Raw genomic sequence first — 18,882 nt, forward strand, 5'->3', positions numbered from 1 at the left:
TTTCTTAGATATTCTAGCTATAGTTAGTATTTCTTAATATTAAAGAGATAATTAAGATTTAGATTATTAGATTATATCTCTTTAAGAATAATCAGACTTTTAAGTAGCTCTATAATATTAATAGTCTTTAATAGGCTGTATTTAAAGCCTAGAAGACTATAGTTATTAATATTATTAATTTCTCTAATAACTTTATATAGTTTATTTAAATTAGACTTAAAAAAGATAAACTCTTTAACTTTATTAAAGAGCTGTCTATTCTTCTTATTAGATATTATAGAGATAAGAAAGATTAATATCTCTTTAAATATATAGATTAGTTTTATATAAGTATATATATATATAGATATTAGATTATTTAATAGAGAAGAGGCTTAGAAGTCTTAATAGAGAATATATTTAAGAATCTTAATATAGATAAGTATAAGAAATAGACTTAAAAGAATAAGAGGACAGATTATTTTATATATATTTAAGACAGCCTCTTAATAATAATCTTAAAGTATATTATTATATTAGAGCTTATAGAGTAAATTACTTATTATTAAGAGACTATTTATTATAATAATTTAATTATATCTATTATTAAGTAGATAGCTTATATATCTAGGCTTATAAACTTATATATATAGATATCTAGATAAGTTAACTTATTAGTTAGCTATAGGCTAAACTATAGTTAAGAGATTAAAAAGTCTAGGACTAATTCTAGATATTAACTATAGTTAAGAGGTTTAAAAGTCTAGGATTAATTCTAGGCCTTAGACCTATATTAAAGATAGCTATTAGGCTTAAGAACCTTTATAGTTAGAAGACTATACTTAATTAATCTATAATAATAATTATATTCTTATTATTAAATATTATTATAATATCTTTAGAATATAGGTATTATATTTATTATATCTCTTTTAATTATATTATATTAATAATATAACTTAGCTTATATCTAATAGATATACTAAAAATAAATAAAATAGATAGAAAATAGATAGATATATATACTTATATAATATTAATATATATATTTAAGGCTAAAGAGATATTATTCTTTCTTATTTCTATAGTATTTAATAAGAAGAATAAATAACTTTTTAATAAAGTTAAAAAGTTTATCTTTTCTAAGTCTAATTTAGATAAACTATATAGAACTACTAAGAAAATTAATAATATTAATAACTATAGTCTTTTAGGCTTTAAATATAATCTATTAAAGACTATTAATATTATAAAGCTATTTAAAAGTCTAATTATCTTTAAAGAGATATAATTTAATAATCTAAATCTTAACTATCTCTTTAATATTAAGAAATACTAGCTATAGTTAAAATATCTAAGAAAGATAGTTAAGTATCTTTAGAGAAGAAAGAAGGAATAGAACTAATAGTGATTTTACTATATTAATAGTTGTTTTAATAGAGTTATAAATTAAATAGAGTTAATAAAAGCTATTTAAATAACTTATATATAAGATTTTAATTAATTAATTAATCTAATATTATAAAATTATATTATAGTTATAAACTCTTTAAAAGAGAAGTATTAGTTAATATATTAACTCTTTATCTTTTTTATTAATTAAAGAATATAGAAATATTATTAGATACTTAAGATTCTATTTTAAATAATTAGTAAATAAATAAATAAATAAATAAATAAATAAATAAATAAATAATACCTACTTTTATTTAAGATTAATTTAATTTTATTATTATAAGTAATAATTAAATACTTATTTTTATAATATTAACTATAATTAGAACTTTAAAAGTTATTAACTTTCTTAATTCTCTTATAGTTATCTATCTATCTATTTTATTTATTTTTAATATACCTATTAAATATAAGCTAAGTTATACTATTAATATAATATAGTTAAAAGAGATATAATAAATATAATATCTATATTCTAGAGATACTATAATAATATCTAATAATAAGAATATAATTATTATTATAAATTAATTAAGTATAGTCCTTTAATTATAAAGGCCCTTAAGCTTAATAGCTATCTTTAATATAGGTCTAAGGCCTAGAATTAGTCCTAGACTTTTAAACCTCTTAACTATAGTTAAGGCCTAGAATTAGTTCTAAACTTTTTAACCTCATAACTATAGTTTAGTCTATAGCTAACTAATAAGTCAACTTATCTAGATATCTATATATATAAGTTTATAAGTCTAGATATATAAGCCATCTACTTAATAATAGATATAACTAAATTATTATAATAAATAGTCTCTTAGTGATAAGTAATCTGCCCTATAAGCTATGATAATATACTTTAAGGCTACTGCTAAGAGGTTGTCTTAAATGTATACAAAATGGTCTGTTCTCCCGCTCTCTTGAATGACTTGTATGTGTGGTTCTAATTGATTGATCAATCTAACACTGTAGATTTATACTATAGTTATAAACCCTCTAAGAGGGTCTCTTATAGTTATAACTAAAGTATTAATTAGTAAATAAATAAATAAATAAAGGGTTATTTTATAACCTATCTAGTATATTATACTATTATTTTTCTTAGCTTATTGTCTTTTATAGGTAATAAAGTTCTTTTAAAAAGAGAATTTTAAAATATATAAATAGAAGATTTAGAATTAGATTTAAGTTTAAAATTAGGGTTATTAGAATTAAGATTATTAGAGTTAGAAGGTGGTTTTAACTCTAAAAAAGATGAAGAATCTAAGATAAAAGACTCTATATCTTCTAAAGAATTAGAAGATATAGTTAGTAAATAGTCTAAATCTATCTTATAGGGTATTTAATAGTTAAAAAGTTAAAAGTGATTAGTTAATAGAGAAAATATAGTGAAATTCTAAAGGAATCTTTAGTTATTTAAATAGTTAGAATAGAAATAGTTGATTTATAAGCTTATTAGTTAATTAGAAATAAAAGTAATTGATTTATAAGCTTTAGAATCCTATAGAATTCTATAGAAATTTTAATTTCTAAGCTTAGAAACTTGATTTCTAAGCTTATAAACTTAATTTCTAAGTACAGAAACTATTAGAATTTAATAGAATTATTAATTACTAATTATATTTAGTTATTTTAGTTAGTCTTTAGTTAGTCTTAGTTAGTCTTAGTTAGTCAGTCTATTAACTAAGACTAATTTAGTCATCCTTTAGTTAATCAGTCTATTAACTAAGATTAAATTAGTCTTAGTTAGTCAGACTAAGACTAAAGACTAAAGACTAATCTTATAACCCTATTTATAACTATAGTATAATTTTATAGTATTAGATTAATTAATTAATTAGAATCTTATATATAAGTTATTTAAGTGACTTCTATTAACTCTATTTAATTTATAACCCTACTATTAATATAATAAAACTATATATATATATAGTATAATATTAGTCCTATTTATTCTTTCTTCTTTAAAGATACTTAACTATCTTTCTTAAATACTTTAACTATAGTTAATATTTATTAATATAAAAGAGCTAATTAAGATTTAAATTATTAGATATCCTTTTATTAAGAATATATAGGCTTTTAAGTAGCTTTATTATATTAATAGTCTATAGAAGCTTATATTTAAAGATTAGAAGGCTATAGATATTAATAATATTAATTTTATTAATAATATTATAAAGCCTACTTAGATAGGGCTTAGAGAAAGTAAATTCTTTAATCTTATTAAAGAGAAATCTATTCTTCTTATTAGATATTATAAAGATAAGAAAGATTAGTATCTTATTAATAGTCTTAGATATATTAGATTATTTAATAGAGAAGAGGCTTAGAAGTCTTAATAGAGAATATACTTAAGAGTCTTAATATAGATAAGTATAAGAGATAGACTTAAAAGAGTAGAAGGATAGACTCTTTTATATATATTTATAATAGCCTCTTAATAATAGCCTTAAAGTATATTATTATATTAAAGCTTATAAGATAGATTACCTATTATTAAGAGATTATTTATTATAATAATTTAGTTATATCTATTATTATTAAGTAGATAACTTATATATTTAGATAAGTTAACTTATTAACTAACTATAGGCTAAATTATAATTAAGAGATTAAAAAGTCTAGAACTAATTTTAAATCTTAATTATAATTAAGAGATTTAAAAGTCTAGAAGTAATTCTAGATCTTAAATCTATATTAAAGATAGTTAGTAGTTATTAAACTTAAAAGTCTTTATAATTAGAAGATTATACTTAATTAATCTATAATAATAATTATATTCTTATTATTAGATATTATTATAATATCTTTAAAATATAGATATTATATTTATTATATCTTTTTTAATTATCTTTTATTAATAGTATAACTTAACTTATATTTAATAGATATAATAAGAAATAATAAATAGTTAGATAAGTTATTTAATAATAAATATAACTAAATTATTATAATAAATAGTCTCTTAATAATAAGTAATCTATCTTATAAGTCTTAATATAATAATAATATACTTTAGACTATTATTAAGAGATTATCTTAAATATATATAAAATAATATATTCTTTTATTACTAGCTCTTTTAAGTTTATTTCTTATACTTATTTATATTAAGACTCTTAAGTATATTCTCTATTAAGACTTTTAAGCCTCTTCTCTATTAAATAATCTAATCTATATATCTAAGACTAAAGAGATATTAATCTTTCTTATCTCTATAGTATCTAATAAGAAGAATAGATAGCTTTTTAATAAAGTTAAAGAGTTTATCTTTTTTAAGTTTAATTTAGATAAACTATATAAGACTATTAAAGAAATTAATAATATTAATAACTATAGTCTTCTAAACTTTAAATATAATTTATTAAAGATTATTAATATTATAAAGCTATTTAAAAGTCTAATTATTTTTAAAGAAATATAATCTAATAATTTAAATCTTAATTATCTTTTTAATATTAAGAAATATTAATTATAATTAGAATATTTAAGAAAGATAATTAAATATCTTTAAAGAAGAAAGAAGAAATAGAATTAATATTATATTATATAGTAATTTTATTATATTAATAGTTATTCTAATAGAATTATAAATTAAATAGAGTTAATAAAAGTTATTTAAATAATTTATATATAAGATTCTAATTAAATAATTAATTTAATATTATAGAATTATATTATAATTATAAACTCTTTAAAAGAGATAGATATTATATATATTATATTTCTTTTAATTATATTATATTAATAATAAAACTTAACTTATATTTAATAAATATATTAAAAATAATAAATAAATAAATAAATAGATAGATATTATATTTCTTATATTTCTTTTAATTATATTATATTAATATTCTCTTAAAAGATTTATAATAATAATATAAATCTATAATATTAAATTAATTATTTAATTAAAATTTTATATATAAGTTATTTAAATAACTTTTATTAATTTTATTTAATTTATAATTCTATTAAAATAACTATTAATATAATAAAACTATTATATAATATAAGATTAGTTTTATTTTTTCTTTCTTCTCTAAAGATATTTAATTATCTTTCTTAAATATTCTAATTATAACTAATATATCTTAATATTAAAAAGATAGTTAAGATTTAAATTATTAAATTATATCTCTTTAAGAATAACTAGACTTTTAAATAGCTTTATAATATTAATAATCTTTAATAAACTATATTTAAAGTTTAAAAGACTATAGTTATTAATATTATTAGTTTCTTTAATAACTTTATATAGTTTATTTAAATTAAGCTTAAAAAAGATAAACTCTTTAACTTTATTAAAGAGTTATTTATTCTTTTTATTAAATATTATAAGAATAAGAAAGATTAATATCTCTTTAAATATATAGATTAATTTTATATTAGATTATTTAATAAAGAAGAGGCTTAGAAGTCTTAATATAGATAAGTATAAGAGATAGACTTAAGAAAGTAATAAGAGAATAGATTATTTTATATATATTTAAGATAGTCTCTTAATAATAGTCTTAAAGTATATTATTATTATATTAAAGCTTATAAGATAAATTACTTATTATTAAGAGATTATTTATTATAATAATTTAATTATATCTATTATTATTAAATAACTTATATATTTAAACTTATAAACTTATATATATAGATATCTATATAAGTTAACTTATTAACTAGCTATAAAAGTCTAGTTAAACTATAGTTAAAAGATTAAAAAGTTTAAGACTAATTCTAAATCTTAACTATAATTAAGAGATTTAAAAGTCTAGAATTAATTTTAAGTTTTAAATCTATATTAAAGATAATTAATAATTTTTAAACTTAAAAGTCTTTATAATTAAAGAATTATACTTAATTAATCTATAATAATAATTATCTATCTATTTATTTTATTTTACTTTAATATATCTATTAGATATAAGTTAAGTTATACTATTAATATAATATAGTTAAAAGATATATAATAAATATAATATCTATATTCTAAAGATATTATAATAATATCTAATAATAAGAATATAATTATTATTATCTATAGAATTAATTAAGTATAGTCTCTTAACTATAAAGACTCTTAAGTTTAATAGCTATTAACTATCTTTAATATAGATCTAAGATCTAGAATTAGTTCTAGACTTTTAGATCTCTTAATTATAATTAAGGCCTAGAGTTAGTTCTAGACTTTTTAATCTCTTAACTATAGTTTAGTCTATAGCTAGTTAATAAGTTAACTTATCTAAATATCTATATATATAAGAGTATAAGTCTAGATATATAAGTTATTTAATAATAAATATAATTAAATTATTATAATAAATAGTCTTTTAATAATAAGTAATTTACTCTATAAGCTTTAATATACTATACTATTAATAGATTATATTATTATATATTAAAGTATAGTATTTATATAATAATATACTTTAAGATTACTACTAAGAGATTATCTTAAATATATATAAAATAATCTATTTTCTTATTATTAACTCTCTTAAGTCTATCTCTTATACTTATCTATATTAAGACTCTTAAGTATATTCTTTATTAAATAATCTAATCTATATCTATATATACTTATATAATATTAATATATATATCTAAGACTATTAAAAAGATATTATTCTTTCTTATTTCTATAGTATCTAATAAGAAGAATAAATAACTCTTTAATAAAGTTAAGAAGTTTATCTTCTTTAAGTCTAATTTAAGTAAATTATATAAGACTATTAAGATAATTAATTATATTAATAACTATAATCTTTTAAGATTTAAATATAACTTATTAAAAACTATTAATATTATAGAGCTACTTAAGAGTATAATTATTGTTATAGATATAGAATCTAATAATTTAAATCTTAATTAACTCTTTAATATTAAGAAATACTAACTATAGTTAGAATATTTAAGAAAGATAGTTAAGTATCTTTAAAAAAGAAAGAAGAAATAGAATATATATAATTTTACTATATTAATAGTTATTTTAATAGAGTTATAAATTAAATAAAGTTAATAGAAGCTACTTAAATAACTTATATATAAGATTTTAATTAATTAATTAATTTAATATTATAGATTTATATTATAATTATAAACTCTTTAAGAAAGATAATAATAATTATATTCTTATTATTAGATATTATTATAATATCTTTAAAATATAGATATTATATTTATCTATCTATTTATTTTATTTATTTTTAATATATTTATTAAATATAAGTTAAGTTATATTATTAATATAATATAATTAAAAGAGATATAATAAATATAATATCTATATTTTAAAGATATTATAATAATTTCTAATAATAAGAATATAATTATTATTATAGATTAATTAAGTATAATTCTTTAATTATAAAGACTCTTAAGCTTAATAACTATCTTTAATATAGATTTAAGATTTAAAATTAGTTTTAAACTTTTAAATCTCTTAATTATAATTAAGATCTAGAATTAATTCTAGACTTTTTAACCTCTTAATTATAGTTTAATTAAACTTTTATAGCTAGTTAATAAGTTAATTTATCTAGATATCTATATATATAAGTTTATAAGATTAAATATATAAGTTATCTTTAAAGAATATTATATCTACTTAATAATAAATATAATTAAATTATTATAATAAATAATCTCTTAATAATAAGTAATCTATTTTATAAGTTATAATACTATACTTTAAGATTATTATTAAAAGACTATCTTAAATATATATAAAATAATCTATTCTTTTATTACTCTTTTATATCTCTTATACTTATCTATATTAAGACTCTTAAGTATATTCTTTATTAAGACTTCTAAGCCTCTTCTCTATTAAATAATCTAATATAAAACTAATTTATATATTTAAAACTAAAGAGATATTAATCTTTTTTATTCTTAGAATATTTAATAAGAAGAATAAATAATTCTTTAATAAAATTAAAGAGTTTATCTTTTTTAAGTTTAATTTAAATAAACTATATAAAGCTATTAAAAGAATTAATAATATTAATCTATCTATTTTATTTATTTTTAATATATCTATTAAATATAAGCTAAGTTATATTATTAATATAATATAGTTAAAAGAGATATAATAAATATAATATCTATATTCTAAAGATATTATAATAATATCTAATAATAAGAATATAATTATTATTATAAATTAATTAAATATAGGTCTTTAATTATAAAGATCTTTAAGTCTAATAATTACTAACTATCTTTAATATAGGTTTAAGATTTAGAATTAGTTCTAGACTTTTAAATCTCTTAATTATAATTAAGATTTAAAATTAATTCTAGACTTTTTAATCTCTTAATTATAATTTAGCCTATAGCTAGCTAATAAGTTAATTTATTTAGATATCTATATATATAAGTTTATAAGTCTAAATATATAAGTTATTTAATAATAATAGATATAATTAAATTATTATAATAAATAATTTCTTAGTAATAAGTAATTTATTTTATAAGCTTTAATATAATAATAATATACTTTAAGACTATTATTAAGAGATTATCTTAAATATATATAAAATAGTTTATTCTTCTATTACTCTTTTAAGTCTATCTCTTATACTTATTTATATTAAATCTCTTAAGTATATTCTCTATTAAATAATCTTATTTATATATATATATACTTATATAATATTAATATATATATTTAATATTATTAAAGAGATATTATTCTTTCTTATTTCTATAATATTTAATAAAAAGAATAAATAACTCTTTAATAAAATTAAGAAGTTTATCTTTTCTAAGCTTAATCTAGATAAACTATATAGAGTTATTAAAGAAATTAATAATATTAATAATTATAATCTTTTAAAGTTTAAATATAATTTATTAAAGACTATTAATATTATAAAGCTATTTAAAAGTCTAATTATTCTTAAAGAGATATAATCTAATAATTTAAATCTTAACTATCTTTTTAATATTAAGAAATACTAGCTATAGCTAGAATATCTAAGAAAGATAGTTAAGTATCTTTAAAGAAGAAAGAAGAAATAAGATTAGTATTATACTATATAATAGTTTTATTATATTAATAGTTATTTTAATAGGGTTATAAATTAAATAAAGTTAATAGAAGTTATTTAAATAACTTATATATAAGATTTTAATTAATTAATTAATCTAATATTATAGAATTATATTATAGTTATAAACTTTTTAAGAGAGAATTAATAATATTAATAATTATAATCTTTTAAACTTTAAATATAGTTTATTAAGGATTATTAATATTATAAAGCTATTTAAAAGTCTAATTATTCTTAAAAAGATATAATCTAATAATCTAAATCTTAATTATCTCTTTAATATTAAGAAATATTAATTATAATTAGAATATTTAAGAAAGATAGTTAAATATCTTTAAGAAAGAAAGAAGAAATAGAACTAATAATAGTTTTACTATATTAATAGTTATTTTAATAAGATTATAAATTAAATAAAGTTAATAGAAGCTATTTAAATAACTTCTATATAAGATTCTAATTAATTAATTAATTTAATATTATAGAATTATATTATAATTATAAATTCTTTAAGAGAGATAGATATTATATTTATTATATCTTTTTTAATTATATTATATTAATAATATAACTTAGCTTATATTTAATAAGTGTAATAAGAAATAATAAATAGCTAGATATTATATTAATAATATAACTTAACTTATATTTAATAGATATATTAAAAATAAATAAAATAGATAGATAGATAGATAAATAGATATTATTATTATAAACTCTTTAAGAGAGATATAAATATTATATTTATTATATCTCTTTTAGCTATATTATATTAATAGTATAACTTAGCTTATATCTAATAAGTAGAAGAAATAACTAATAGCTAGATCTATAAAGTATTTATCTAGAAGGTAGATATGATAATTCACCACCTATATACTTTTTACATTTACTACTCTAAACAGGTTAGACTTTAAAATCACAGCGATAGTTTCTCTGATGCTCTGAAAATAGCCCACATATAGTAGAAGAGACTAATATAGTAGTTGGACCAAAGCATGAAGAGGTTGGTCATTCACCATCAGAGCATTACAGAACCTTCTTAACCTAACACACTATTTCAAAGACAAACAGTCCTGCAATGGTGTATATCAAGCCTCCCCTCAATAGGGAGTTTATTATGCCCTAAGATTTCTCTCGTCTCCTCTCCTGTAGCTTTCTGGTCTGATGGCTGCTTCTCAGAAATGAGTCATACCGCGATGTGGCATCAAGCGGTGCAACAATCATTTCTACCCATTCAACAGTATTGATAACGAGACCTAGCGGGGGGTGAGAGAGAGGAGAAGCAGACGTCAGAGCCATACAAATAATAGACAAAAGGGCGAGGAGGGTCAAGCCAGTCTTAGGACTCTTGCAGGCCGCAAGGGTATCACCACGCCCCTCATGAGGTATTCCAGGCTTCGCGCTCTTGGAATTGTGAATTGGCTGAGTCGTGAATCTGAAAAAGAAAAGAATTGTCCGAGTTGTTGACTGTGTAGGCTCAACTCGACCCTGACCAGCTCACTCGGGCGGAGCAAGACGTTGAATTGGACAATCTCGTCCTTCCTAAAGAGCAGTGGCAGTTGGTCCAATCCATGGTTGAGACACACGCGTGAAGCATCCGGACCCGCCAATGATGCACAGATCGGCATGGACTTGGTACGTGGGGAGGTTGACTTGATTTGCGTCCACAAAATCCGACTTGAAGTTGCTGGCTCATATAGGAAGAGGGTATATTATTCTACCGCACGGGGCTGCCGGGGTGAGAAAGTCTACAGAGGGTAAGTGCATGTCTATCATTTAACTTCTGATGACGATAATAAAGTTTGATGAGTAGCTATCGCAGGATACGTTGTCGCCCACAAAAGCTCACATGCCCCATTTCTTGCGGTGAGAGGCACGACATTATTTTAGGGGTGGCTTTCTGAAGGATGGAGATGCGGGTACCCCTGGCAATAGGTGGACGATGTTGGCGAGGCTGACATCTCCCTCCGGACGCGTGATGGAAGCTGGCCCCCCTGTCACTTTTCGAAAGATTGATCGCAGCTGCAAAAGGAGGTCCAGAGAAATAAATAGCCCATTTACTGCGTCAACTGAAGCACATAAGGACTTATGGCCACCTCGAGGTGCCAGTAGTGCCATAGCATTACTATACATCCTCGAGCACTACTCCAGCATCCCCTCCGTGAGTACAACACGGGTTCAGTAATCGACATTGCGTTCCGGCCGTGACTGAACCCGATCCTCCTACCTCACCTGCAACCTGGACGAGAAATGGACAAGAAAAATACCCAGACGTAACTTCGAAGAATTGATGTCGACGCGAACTGGGAGAAGAACAAGCCGCGATGCTAGAGTACAAGGAGCCCGGGTGAATATCATGCACTGACCTCGCAAACATTGCAAGTGGAACGGCCGCCGAACCAATAACACCCTCCAGATGGTTCTTACTCTGCCTAGTTTCACCAGGACATGCGAGGAGTCAGTCCACAGATCTGCCAGCAACTCGGAGCATTCCGAAATTGGGGCCAAGGCCTCGATATAGTTCAACGAGGACCTCCCGGAAAGGCATGTGCAGACGAGAACAGGACGGCAAGGCGTGACCTGAAGAGAGCGATGACTTATATACCGACGTGCGGGCTCGTTTCATCAAGTTAACAATAACCCCTGGATTCCTGAAACTGATACTGATGTGGTTCTCACAAATTCGAACCTCATATAATAAATCAGTTTGCCTCAAAATCTGTAAAAGAGCTAAAAAATGAAGGATTGTTGCAGGTTGGATCAATAAAGCCAAGCATAATATCCGACAAAACTCCATCTTGACCACCGGCAGGCGTTGTTGACAAGGAGATGTCAGCTGACATTTGAAACTCTGGAGCAACTTGGGCATCAGACGTATTATTTCCGTCGCCTAAGCCACTAGCTGGCGAGTTTGTACTCAACTTCTCGATGGCACGCTTCATGTGCTCCACGGCACATAGACGGACACGCTCGTACTCGAGGCCTGCTAGCTTCCATGTGCGTTTACTACTCCGCAGGCACCCAAGGATCAATGTGACGCGATTGTAGTGATGTTCCAGGCAATCTTCGGGGTGAGCCTTTGTGGTCGCCACCTGCAGCATGCCACACAATGCCATTGCGGAAAACAGAAAAGGGCTGTGCTTCAGAGTGTTTGGACAGACGGAAATGAAGTCGGAAAGTCTGCGAGACGCCTCAATGGCCTTTATACTGTGTATCAGGAGCCTCGATGGTGATGCGTGATAGCGTGGCATACGAGGCCAAAGGTGGTCGTCAGGTAGAGGCAGGAGTGGCGACAGGTCGCTCCTGGGCAGATGCAGAAGCATGGCGCTATAGGCAGTGATTGTGTGTGCCTGGAACATCATCTCGTCGACATTGCCCAACACGTCGATGAATTCCATCTTGCTCTGGGGCAGGTGGTTAACCCAGCTCACCAGCGCATTCTCCACAGCCTGGAGCTGATCTCGATGCGGATCCTTGAGGCGATTGAGAATGAGCACCTGGCACATGATAGTCGCCGCCTCGATCCGGTAGCTAAAAGAGGAGAAGACGGTTTCCTCCGCAGCAAAGACACGGTGCTTGAAGTCGAGAAGTCTGTGCGGCGACCCCAGGTTTCCATCGTCAATCCCATACCTTGACTCCTCACACGGCAGCCCGGCTTCAGAGACCACCTTGCTGCATCGAAGAACTCTGTCCCGCTGCGGGATGGCCATGATAATATCCGTGACGTAGAGTTCCCACCAGGTCCGCCTCATACTCTCAGCCTCTGTTGGTGTTTGTGGCTGTGCTGAAGTAGCAAACGCCCATCGATTCATCCCAAGGTCTAGAGCAAGGTCCAAACTCTTATCAAAAGCGTCGCGAGCTTCTGACCATTCGCCCCGAGCATACAGAGCAATGGAAAAGAGCAACCAGGCCTGTACTAGACACGGGGTGCGGTCCACGTCGGGAGTCAGGGCTGTGACGACCCGCTCCTTCAGCCGTTGGCTACTGACGTTGGCAGACGGGGTGTAATGCGAGCCGATGAAGTGGATGACCAGCTGAAGGAAGATGGGGTATCTTCTGCCATGATAACGAGAACTAGGCACAAGTATGGGATGTGCGATGTGGAAATGCTCGTAAAATAGGCGCAATAAACGATCATCGTCATCCCGCCATTTCCCGGGGACAGACGGCCCAGCAGAACCACAGAGACTCATCTCATCCGGGGCGGCAAGATCGCCGGCCGACGAGGCCATGTCTTCGCCGGCAACGCCGAGGGGGAGCCCAGGACTGCTCACGAGTGCCTGTAGATGTCCAGGATCAGCTGCCGAAGATGATGGCTGGCCCGGCTTGGGAGAATGGGCATGGGCATGCACTTACAAAGTCATCGACGCTGGGTGGGCGGTGAGGTGTTGCTGGCTTTCTACGACCACCTCGCCTTGAGGGGATATATTGGCATTTCATACCATTGTGCGCGCAACGCGAGCAGGTTGGCCGCCCGTCGCACTTGAGATGCTGGCTGCGGCATTGCGTGCAGGCAAGCGGCGCCAAGCCCGTGTCTTTGGAAGCCCTGGTGGTTCCCATCGTCTCGACTAATGAATCGACCTTGCTTGAATCGGCGAGCGACCCGACGCGTGGGTTCCTCCGTGGTTTTCTGTCGTGGTGAAAGCCTGCCAAAGGGATGGCGCCGCTCGGCGACTGAACCCATGGACAGTGCAACCAAGGTGGAGCGCGGCATGAGTCAGTCGCCGAACCGGATCGCCCAGTGCCTCGCCCACCCCGCCACGAGCCAAACTGACAGCGACAGCTCCCATCAAGCAGCTGGGAAGTCAATTACGTCGCGAGAATGGGCCACTTGCCGTCGAGCACGATTGCGAAGACAGCAACAACGGGCTCTTCCTAGTCTTCGATGTTTAGGCGGAGACCATCTAGCAGTTCTTGCGCGCTGCTGGGACTGGGCGGGACATGCTTTCGGTCAGGGCAGGAAAGCAAAAGGACACCCGGTGGCACGCTGCCAAAAGAAGCACACAGAAAATAGATCGGTTCACAGGTGACATGCTACGGTTATTCGTGGCATTAAAGCGTGAACGATGCTGAGGCCGCCCGACCGCTATTAAATCGAGACACCCGTCGTGTTCATGCCAGTATGTGGAATCTTTTATTAATTAAATCAAGGTCCGCGATTGCCAATGCGGGATGAATCCAAGACAGAACCTAGTCGCAAGCCATGACTGATCTCTGGGCCCTTGCCCCCATGTGACATGCGTGGTTATTGAGGCACTCCGCCATGAGATGAGTGACTGCAGCAAAGAGAAGAGATTAGCTTCCTCATCATTCAGGAGTGAAAGGAGTAGGATTGTCCCAACTTACCCGGCCAGACGGCTGCTTTTCCCAGCATATGGGCAGTGACGCGCAGAATCTTGGCAGCGAAACCCACATGCTCCCCTGGCTGCATTGGTGCACTCATCTCAGACGTCCCGCTCATCAGCTCCATGGTCATCTTCATCTCGGCGGCGCCCAAGACCTCCTCGACCTTGCCGAGAAGCTTGACATCCTCCTCCTCAAGCAGCATAATGGCGGGCACCTGGGTCAAGTCGACGTTATCCTGCCCTAATATCCCCAGATACCGCCCCACCCTGTCCTGCAAGGTAGCTATCCACTCAGCGAGCACCTGGGCGCAATCAAAAGCGCACATGGCCGACTGCAGAGGGAGTTCGCGGCTGGTGAAGTCCGCAAAGGTCACGCCCAACTTGTCAGACATGGACAAGGAATCGGCCGCGTAGAAGGCAGCCTTTCGGAGATGCTTTTCACGCCGTGACGTTGATCGAGTCGAGGACTGTGCCTGGGGGGCCTGGTGCTGGGGACGTGTTCCGTTGGGCGTCATGGACAATGCTGGAGGCGATGTCTGTTGATGTTTCGGCGAGTCTACGAAGGCTGAGTTTGTGTGCGGATCATCCGACGGCTCAGCAAGGGCCGATTCTGTATTGGAAGAGGGCGAATGCTCGGCGTGCTGGACGATCTCGGCGCCCCGTGACAGCTCCTCCGCTAGCCCGTCCCAGTCCCGCTGCCAAAACTTCTCTTTTGAACGCGCGAGATTGACGAACAGCCGCACATAAGCGAGGTCCAGAAGAGGGATTGCGTCTGCAGAGAGCGGCCCTTGACCATGCGGATTGGGCCGCTCCAAGCTGTGATGCGGGTTACTCGCCCAGGCTGACTGCCAGGCCTTGAGAGCCGGCTCTATGTGTCTGTGCATCTTCTCCGTCTCCTCGTTTGTCCAAACCTTGTTGTGGTGTCTTTGTCGCGTTTCCCATATGTAATTGTGCAACGCGTTTATCAAAATCAAGCAGCCAAATGTGCTTGGTTTCAACTCGCTCCCCGGAATGTCGGCTAGGTTTACTGCAGAACCAAATGGCTGGTGTGGGGTGTTATTGAAGGCCATCCTCTGCTGCTTCTCCTTGGTCCTCAGCAAGTCCCCAAGGGCATCGTGGAATGTCACTCGCTTGCGATTTGCGGCAGCAACTCCGCCTTTGGCCGCAAAGACCGAACTGTTCTCCGCCGCAAAGAACTCCTCGTCACACGGCAGATCAAGTAATATTTCCGAGTTTGTTAGGGCCGGAGTGTGGTTGTACGCCGTGACTAGAAGACTCGACAAGATGAAGACTGCATAGAGTGTCCGTTTACGCTCCTCTGCTGTCTTCCACGCCAGCCACTGAGCATGCTCGCTCCCCTCCACCCTGGCTTCGCCGAGCCATGGCGTGTCGGTGCCGTCCATATTCACATCCTGCGCTTCATGGTCAGCGGATTGCGTCGGTCGAAAGAGTTCGGCGCCCTGCGCCAGGCTAACCAGGGCTGCACAGTGTGTCGAGGCAATCTCGCCAGCACGCTTGTCGGCGCAGTTGTGGCCGTAGACGACATTCAACAGCATAGCCTGGACGAGCCAGACTGGGGTGTCGATGGGGTTGTCTGGGGACTGGGAAGGGTGTTGCTGCTGTTCAGACAAGGGGCTTCTCTTGAAGTCGGCTTTCCTCACGTTGGCCTTGCGCCTCTCGTCGAGGTAGATCTGTATCATCTTCTTGGCCATGCTGAACAGGTTCCGCGACTGGTCGTGTTCCATCTCGTACAAGGCTCCGATGGCAGCCATAGAGAGGATTAGGCAGCCACAGCCACCAAGAGACCCGTTTCGGGGACCACTGGGAAACGTAGACGTCTGGACGTCAAAGGACAGGGTGGGGACATGAAGGAATGGCAGATGAGGATGGAAATAGCGCAAGTAAGCCCCGACGTACCGCTGCAGATCTTGTGTGCTAGGGATGGCATTCTCGGGAACGCCATTATTGGCGGCCGAGGACTGACCATGTGGCGAGACGGGAGCATTGGGGCTGCTGAAAGAATACTTGCGTCCACCGAGCGGGGAGGCGTGGGCGGCCGAGGATGTCAGCGCGCCTACGATGGCATTTCTCGTCGCATCAGTAATTGTCGAAATAGGCGAGGTGCCATGATTACTACCATTCATCGAAGAGGGCGTCTCGGGAGCGGCTCCCATGTTCAGGGTGTGGCCGAGGTTCTGGGCGTTGACGCCGGATACGATGGACGGGCTGAGCGAGCTCAGCGACGGCGGTGGGGTAGAAAAGTAGGCATCGCCAACATTGTTCTGGGCCGGGGGCTGGGGTGAGACGGGAGCGCCGTTCATGAGGTCTGGGAAGACGGAGCCAGCGCCAAGATCCAAGGCAAATGGAGTGGTGAGTTGCGGCGGTGCCATAAGCCCGGGATGCCAGATCGAAGTAGTCATAGCCCCCGAAACGGCAGCGGGATGATTGGACCCGTCGACCATTACATCACTGATCCCGCTCTGGCTAGTCGTGCTGATAGCCGAGGGCGAGGAGCCATCTATCGCATTGTCGTGTAGTGCTGCACCGGCAGGGTTGGAGCTGTTGGAGTTGAAGCCGAGATGGTTGTGCTCATTGGCGGCCCCGCTGACACCTCCGCCCTCGTTGTTGAAGGACATTTGGTGCTCAAAACCCGTCAGCCAGTCGAAACTATCATCTATTGGCTGGTTCGCTGTTATGTCATGCAGACTGTGGGAAAAAGGTGATGTAGGGTCCATCGCCATGGACTGCGGCGAATCATTGTAATGCAAAGCATTGGGATTGATGGTCGGGCCGGGGCCAAAGAGGATGCCCTCAAAATCGAAATCCGAGTTGAACGGCGGCATGATGGGGGCGGTCCGTAGACCGGTCGAGAAGTCCATGGTGTTTATCGAGTGTGTTTCGAGCTTCGGCAAACCATGAGGCACGCCCCGGTGGCCCAATGCGGCGGCCATGCCGCCGAAACCGTGGTCCACATTGTGAAGCGGTAAGCCGGCGAGACTGGGGTGACGACTGTGGATAGGCGGTGCACCCCTGGCTACGGACGCAGTAGCTGCAGCCATCATCTGCATGGCAGCGCCGTCAACATGGCTGATTGTGTTGGCGCGGGGGCGCATAGAGTTGCCAGCGCCCGGACCAGCGCCGCTCGCGCCGACAGCTCCAATGACGCTGTTTTTGCGAGCTCGACTCTGGCCGGGAGCGGCACTGCTTGTGCTTTCGCGACGGTTGCGCGGCCGGGAAGAAGGGGTTGTTGTCTGGTGCAGTTTTTGCTGGTGGCGCAGCAAGAGGTCGCGGCGGGCAAAACAACGTGTGCACTCGGGGCACTCGAACGGCTTCTCCTTGGTATGCGATCTCTCATGGCGTTTCAGATGCTCCAGGCGTGCGAAGGAGCGCTGGCAAGTCTGACAGACATGGGGCCGAGGCTTGTCGGTCTTGGGCGGCGGAAAGGTCTTTGTGTTGACGGTGATTGTCGACGCTGTTTCCTCGGGCGAGATTGGTCAATACTTGTGAGCACCCAGTGGAACCCAGACGCCTTGGAACATACCGCTATCATCAGTGTTGCTCACGGTGCTTGCTGGAGCCACGGCCGAGGGCGGCGAGTCGGTAGTCATGACGGGATGAATATCCTAATCCAAACCAACCTGCCAGCCAATTAGCGCATGTCCACGGATGCATGTCGGGGAGCAGGTAGGACAGGACGACCTGTTGCGAAGGCGGATTGGGAATACCTAGACAAACAATTGCTGGGAGAAACCTAGAAAACCGAGACCAGTCGGAAGAAGGACAGGGTCGGGAAGGGAGCTGACGGCGCAGGCCGACCGAGGGCCAAAGGCGAACAAGGCTGGCTCTGTGAGATATATATCTGCGCACTGGGCGAGATGGAGGACTGGTAGCTGAGCAACAGGCGAATGACAAGGCGCGCGGCCTGCCAAGAGCGGACGAGGCTTTGAGGGCCGAGGGCGGCGCAGAGGTAGACGACCTGGTGATACGAACCAGCTGTCAAATGGGAGGTTGAGGACGAGAAAGAGCGGCAGTGGTGATGGCAGTTGACTGTC

General features: G+C 33.3%; 1 protein-coding gene across 1 annotated transcript; it reads right to left on the reverse strand.

Moving 5' to 3' along the window:
* Positions 1-12,187: 12,187 nt before the first annotated feature.
* On the reverse strand, positions 12,188-18,438 carry E0L32_006449 (uncharacterized protein; the record flags this gene model as incomplete). The annotated part of the gene is made up of 5 exons (XM_031141083.1): positions 12,188-13,765; positions 13,842-13,854; positions 13,928-14,159; positions 14,832-18,302; positions 18,372-18,438. The coding sequence occupies 5 exons, from the start codon at positions 18,436-18,438 to the stop codon at positions 12,188-12,190; spliced, it is 5,361 nt and encodes a 1,786-aa protein (XP_030994734.1).
* Positions 18,439-18,882: the final 444 nt, after the last annotated feature.

The sequence above is a fragment of the Thyridium curvatum genome (genome assembly GCF_004353045.1).
Source record: "Thyridium curvatum strain D216 chromosome Unknown NODE_37_length_373104_cov_81.786046, whole genome shotgun sequence".
NCBI lineage: Eukaryota > Fungi > Ascomycota > Sordariomycetes > Thyridiales > Thyridiaceae > Thyridium > Thyridium curvatum.